Source organism: Morone saxatilis, unplaced genomic scaffold (assembly GCF_004916995.1).
Source record: "Morone saxatilis isolate NCDOM2014 unplaced genomic scaffold, NCSU_SB_2.0 Contig0, whole genome shotgun sequence".
Classification (NCBI taxonomy): Eukaryota; Metazoa; Chordata; class Actinopteri; family Moronidae; genus Morone; species Morone saxatilis.
Genome location: NW_023339650.1, coordinates 19175833 through 19182165, shown reverse-complemented (window position 1 = coordinate 19182165; position 6333 = coordinate 19175833). Strand labels below are relative to the sequence as shown.

Sequence of the window (6333 nt, the reverse complement as noted above, 5' to 3'; positions counted from 1 at the left end):
CCTCCCCCTCCCCCCTCCGTCTCCCCCCTCCGTGTTCACCCCTCAGCGGTACAGATTCCTGGTTCAGTCAGCGAGGTAGGGGAGCGGAGGTTAAGAGCTATACGTGAGGGAGGGTCACCAGCTCCCCGTCCACCTCGAACTCCTCGGCTCCGTCGGGGGAGAAGAGGTAGGTGGGGGGTTTCCAGGGGGACTCCTCCAGGCAGGAGGGATACAGCTTCCCCACCGCACAGCGGAAGTCCTTGCCCAGATCCCAGAGCACGCGCTCGGACACGGGCTGCCGCAGGTACCAGCGGTCCAGCTCCAGGTCGTACTGATAGATGGCGTACTTGGCGCGCTCGTTCATGTGGGTTTCGCGCATGAAAATGCAAAGCGAGTTGAGCAGGACCACCGCCCGCACGCACGGGTCCGAGTAACGCTTGGCGGGGATGTTGGCGGCCAGGCGCCACTCGTTCTTGTTGACATCATAGATCTCCACGGTGACGGAGGAGCCGTCGATGGTGCTCGTGGGCAGGCGGATGCCGGAGTTGCTGACCACGTGGAGGCCGCCGATGTAGAAGATGAGGTCGCCGAAGGCAGCCGCGGAGGCGAAGCAGCGGCTGGTCTTGCGCATGGCCATCTCCACCCAGGTGTCGGCCCGCGGGAAGTAGCAGTACATCAGGTCGTGCGTCATTACGTAGATGCAGTCGTGCGCCACTACGGAGGTGCTCCAGTTCCAGGCGAAGGGCAGGGGGCTCATCATGCTCCACTCGTCCTTCTCGCAGTCGTAGCGCTCCACCGTGCGCTTGTTCAGCTCCCCTCCGACGTTATCGCCGCCGATTGCATAGATGTAGCCCTCGCAGTAGACCAGCGAGGGCTTGATTCGGGCGCACAGCATGGGGGTTTTGGGCACCCACGCGTTCTGCTGGGCGTCGAACCAGAAGAAGCTGTCGACCGAGTGGAAGACGGCCTGTAACTTTCCACTCTTGCCGTGGTTGGTGATAGTGTTTTTGAGAGGGATCTGCCCGCCGGCGATGAACACGTCGTTGTCTGGCGTGACGAGGGTTCCCACCTTCTGCAGGTCTCCGGGGGGGTTGCTGAGCTTGTACACTTTCTCCGCCTGCGGGCTGTAACACACTACCGTATAAGGCAAGGACGCGGACATCACATATCCCTCGTGTTGCGTTTCTGACATGGCCTCCATGAAGATCAGCATCTCCTCCTTCGTCATGCCTAACCGGGGTTTGAAGAACTTGGGCATGGACTTGTAGAGGCCCTGCACCACCACGGACTTGTCGTTGGGAGGCAGACCTTGGAACCAGGCGCGCTGCGTCACCTCAGACAGCGCGTCGATGCGGATCTGACTGAGCACGGAGGACAGGTGCTGCGAGCGCGCCTCCATGTTATACTCCAACCACAGCATGGCCGCCTCGCGCACCGTCTCCTCCTTCTCCACGTTGAGGTTGTCGCTGCTCAGGACGTCTATCAACAGCTCGTGGGAGAGCTGCAGGAAGGACTCCTGCCGGTAGACCACGGGGAACTTGTGCTCCACCATGCGCTTGGCGCTCTGCTTTAGCTCACTGCAACTGAACAGGTCGCCGATGCTCAGCATGCGGACGCAGTTCTCAGCGTTTATCTTCTTCACCAGATAGTCTCTGCACTGCAGCAGGACGTCCTCCACCTGGATGAGACCGAGGACAAGAGACGACCCAACACAACCCAATTAAAAAGATGTAAATAACTAAATGTTGGCCACTTGGTAGAACATACTTATACTGAAAGCATGCCAGGTTTGTTTTAGCATTCATATTTAAAGGACATGTGTTTTGTGTTAGTCCATCTCTCAAGATGTTTCTGACTTCTCTACCACTTACACATTAGTTACTGATGAAGACAAATCTTTAAAAACTACTATAAAGTTTCATGTATTTTAAAAAGGTTCAGTCATTTGATTTAACTGGAAAGGAAACTTCTCTGGGGACTATTTTCTGTGGTGTATTAATAACAGAGGATTAAGATATGTATCCCTGTTAGTTAATCGTTAATATTTTTCTTAAGAATCTAACTCAGACCTGCAGGAAGCAGGCGGTCTCGTAGAGCGGCTCCACGGTGCTGTCGCTGATGGCCAGGTTGCCCGTGTAGGCGTAGGTGATGATGATCTGCAGGGTGGCCGGGTCCACGTTCCTCAGGTGGACGTGGGTCTGTTTGCTCTCACTGAGGCCACTCATGAACATCGCCCTGCAGGAACAAAGACGACGACGACAACAACAACAACGCAGGCTCATCAGTCAACGCATCAACAACAGAATGAGGACGTGACACAACAAGATCCCACACTGTCCACGCAGCAGGATTTCACTGCACACCTGGTGGCTCCGCTTGTATTGTGTTAACTGTGTTCTGATAAGCTTCAGCACCGGATTTCTTTTAGTGAAACTGGACTTTACCAACTTTAACATCACGTCAGATATATTTCTGTGCAGCAGAATGGAGATACAATCCAGAGGTGATTTTAGATTAAGAGACAGAGTCACAGTGATGAAGGCACTGTTGGTTTAACATGTGTTTAACATGTGTTTAACGAGGAGAAATGAGTGTATTTACTCGGATTCTATTTTAATTCCAAACTGTTTAGTCCTGACTTCATGATAAACACATAGAACTGAACGACTTTTTAAGAGTACAGCGGGCGATGAAACTCCAAATTCAGTCGTTTGCTGTTTTTCTCTCCAACTTTTTTTTTTTAAATAAACAGAGCCTCCTAATGACAGCTGGCCACTCGCCAAAGTGGCTGTAAAAACAGACAAAGTTACCAACCAGGATCAGGGGACCTGTAACTGGCTGCTGCTGCTGCTGAAATGCTCTTTCCAAGTCGTCCAAAAAGCAAAATCCAACGTTAACTCAGTGTTACTAGAAACATCTAGAGCTGAGTGTAAAACTCTGATATGACACCAGATGCTTTTGGGATACTGTGATACATTTGTGGTATCGTTTCAAAAGCTAACAGGAAAGCAAGTAACACTTAAATTATGTTATATTCTAATGAAAATAACATAATTTATCTTTATTATCCAGAGGTGGAAATTTGTCTTTGTTTGATAAAAACAAAGATACGACACATGAAACAGACAAGCAGCTCGCGGTTCATGTTACACATTCAGAAACAGTTCATGTCAGGCTTAAATCTCAGCTTTTACTTTGTAGAGTTTTTATCTTTAACCATAAATTAGTTTGGTGAAAAGAGAGAATAACAAAGGCTCACAGTGAGCATGATTGATTAATCAATTCACCGTTTGGTCAATAAGATGTCAGAAAAGGCCTCAAACCCAAAGATACTCCGGCTGCTCTCACAGAAGATGAAGAACAGCAGCACATATTTACTGCTAAGCTGGTACCCAATTCATTTTTGGCGTTTTTTGATTTTAAAAATAACTTCCAAGCACTCAAAATGATTGAATTAATGTCCTGTTGATCATTCGAGCTCTAAGAGCTACATTACAGTTAAATGATTAAAAGTTATGAACGTATTAAGAGTGTGAAATGAAACAGTGAATGGCAATTACCTGCCCGGCCACCATTTCCACATTCCTAATGAGTTCTTCTTTCTTTAGAAACTATTGATCCGGTTATTGTTTTGACTCAGAGCCATATTACAGCACACTACACTGGCCTGAATACCACTGCTTTATTAGGAGCAGATGTTACGGCTGACTTGAGGCTCCACAGCTCTTGTACACTGATTACTGAGTCCACCAACCCAGTTTCCTAATACTCAATTACAAAAAGTGACAGTCAGCACCTGTCTGGGGGGCTAACTGTGCACAGTTTCGCTCCGGCTGGGCTTCTCTCTGCTCCAACTCCCATGTTGCTGCAGCCTTGGCGAGCCGCCTACACTTCCACGTTGTCATTCATCGCAGCTCGGAGTGAGTCAGAGCCTCTTTAACCTCTTTCACCACATCGATTTCTCGTGTTTTGTGCCTCTGTGGAGCGGTTATTGGCTGGGAACTGATCATTTGCATTCACCGCGGCGCCATCTTCTGGTGCCGAACGCTCACGTCTGCAGCGGCCGGCGTGTCTGTCAGTAACACGTCAAAGAGCCAGCACCGGCGATACAGTGACACAGGTTTTCGCTGTTTGTGTTTTCTGATTTTGAGGGTCTGTCAGTAGCTTCATCGTTGCCAAACTACGCAATTCTTCTGTTTATTCCACAGAAGATACAACCGCTGCTGAGGAATGTATAAACATCACTTCCAACGGGTAAACGGCTCCCAGGGAAGGGTGTTGAACAGTCGTGTGAATCAAATATGGATTTATTTCGGGGGAATATCCTCAAATAGATTCAAATTAAAACAGTGCAGCAATATTCAGTCTATGAAATGATTGATTGACAGGCCACAAATCTACAACAACTTTGATAATCAATTAAGGCAGACGATGAGGAAAGGTGTCAGAAACGTGTTGCTTCCTGCAATGTGAGCATTTGCTGCCATTTCCTCTTAAACTGAGAAACAACTGAGATAACCGGCCAATAATTTGTGGAATTTTAAGTAAAACTGTTCTCAAATGATGTGTTTTCAATGTCTTACAGGAAGGTAAACTGGATATTTTTGGGTTATGAACTGTCGGTCAGCAAAACAAGACATTTGTAGACGCTGTTTTGGGGCTCGGGGAAGTCGCGATGGGTATATTTCGCAAACTTCCTGACATTTTTTAGACAGAACACCAGAAAGAAACCGGCAGATTAATCAATAATGAGTTGCAGCACTTGAAGCAGTTAATTTGAAGTTCTTCTGTATATTTTTCTACAATTTCTGACATTTTATAAATGAGATTAAGGATTAATTGAAAAATGGAAAGGCCGATTAGACGATGGTGATATATATTTAACTCTTAAACAATAACTGGTCTGTAACACAGCTCTGCCCTCCTGTACGGGGGTTTGTGGCTGTGTGAATGTGTTGCTCGCAGCAGGGGCTGAACCTGCCAGGCTCTATTACGCAACCCTGCAGGCATACCCCTGCACCCCCCTCCCTGTTTTTCCTCTTTCTTCCCCTTTCTCTCCATCTCTCACCAAGACCTACGTGACCAGACTTTCCCCTCCAAAACACAAGCTCTCTCCAGAGTCTCGCCCCCCTTTTCCCCTGAAGCGAGGCGTGCGAGGAGAGAGGGAGGTGGAAGGAGAGGCAACGCGGGAGAAAGAGAGAGAGAGAGAGAAGGAAGGAGTAGCGGTTTAGAGGAAGCGCTGCGACACCTCTGAACCCTGGAGGGGGAAATGCTTTGCGTGTTCGCACCAGATAACGAGTGCGTGGGAAACAGTGGGGAAGATCGCCGAGAGGTGGGTGTGAGAGAGGCATCAAGTTGTCGGGACCTTTTCTTGGAACGCATGTGTGAGTGTGCAGTGGAAGGGGAGGGAGGGAGGGAGGGAGGGAGGGAAGGGTGAGACAGAGAGCTAGACAGGGTGTTCAAATGCAGCATGAGCTCCTGTCATGTACAGATGGACTATTCCCAGAGCCGTGGCTGCTGCTGCTCTGTCATATTCACCGCAGTGCACACACACTTCATTATGCAATGTTGTGCGTACAAATGAGGCCTCCCTGGGGCCTTGAGGGATACGTCTGTGCAACTACAGGTTAGAGATAGCTTCATTTATTCCGTGGAGCAGAGGGAGACTCGAGCCCCGGCTTTCAAGGAAACACCATCCTCTTGGTTTCCATCCTCCACGTATGGAGTGGGTAACACTTGCTCTACAACGTGGTGCATTATTCATTGGAACCGTAGGAGGCTGCGCACTTACAGACACAACAACTGTGCTACATAACGACAGCGTAGCTACACCTCATCATGATCAGACGGAGGGGAATAACTGCTGTCTGCCGACACAAAAGCCCAACGTTGAGCGCTGCATTATTTATTGAAACTGTAGGAGACAAATTCAGACGAGCTATGAGCACACAAAGCGGGACCACAATCAGCCCGGGGTCGTTAAAAACCCAAATCCCCGACGTACGCCGCGAGTTATTCCACACCGGGGCTGACGTTGGTGCGGCGCACTCACCTGAAATAGGAGCTACATGTGGCCAGGACCATCTTGTGACAGGGGAACTCCGTGTCCTCCACCAGCAGCACAACGTCAGTCAGTAATTTCTGTTCGTAAAAGAACTTGAGCTGCTCCAGCAGGGAGACAGCGTAGTCCGTGTTGACCGGCCTGCGCTCACTGAGATCCGACATGGTTGCATCCCATGAATCGCGCCCCAGTTTTGAAAAGTCTCACGGCCGGCAGAACCGGACTCAAGCCAACCAGGAGAAAAAAAAATAAAGATTTAAAAAGGATAAACGGGGGGGGGGGGGAGGGGGGGC

General features: G+C 49.3%; 1 protein-coding gene across 1 annotated transcript; it reads right to left on the bottom strand.

Moving 5' to 3' along the window:
• Nucleotides 1-16: 16 nt before the first annotated feature.
• Nucleotides 17-6315, bottom strand: kbtbd2 (kelch repeat and BTB (POZ) domain containing 2; the record flags this gene model as incomplete). Its single annotated transcript, XM_035665549.1, is given in 3 exon segments — nt 17-1657; nt 2049-2214; nt 6032-6315. Coding segments are annotated over 3 exon segments (1899 nt in total). The 3' UTR covers nt 17-97.
• Nucleotides 6316-6333: the final 18 nt, after the last annotated feature.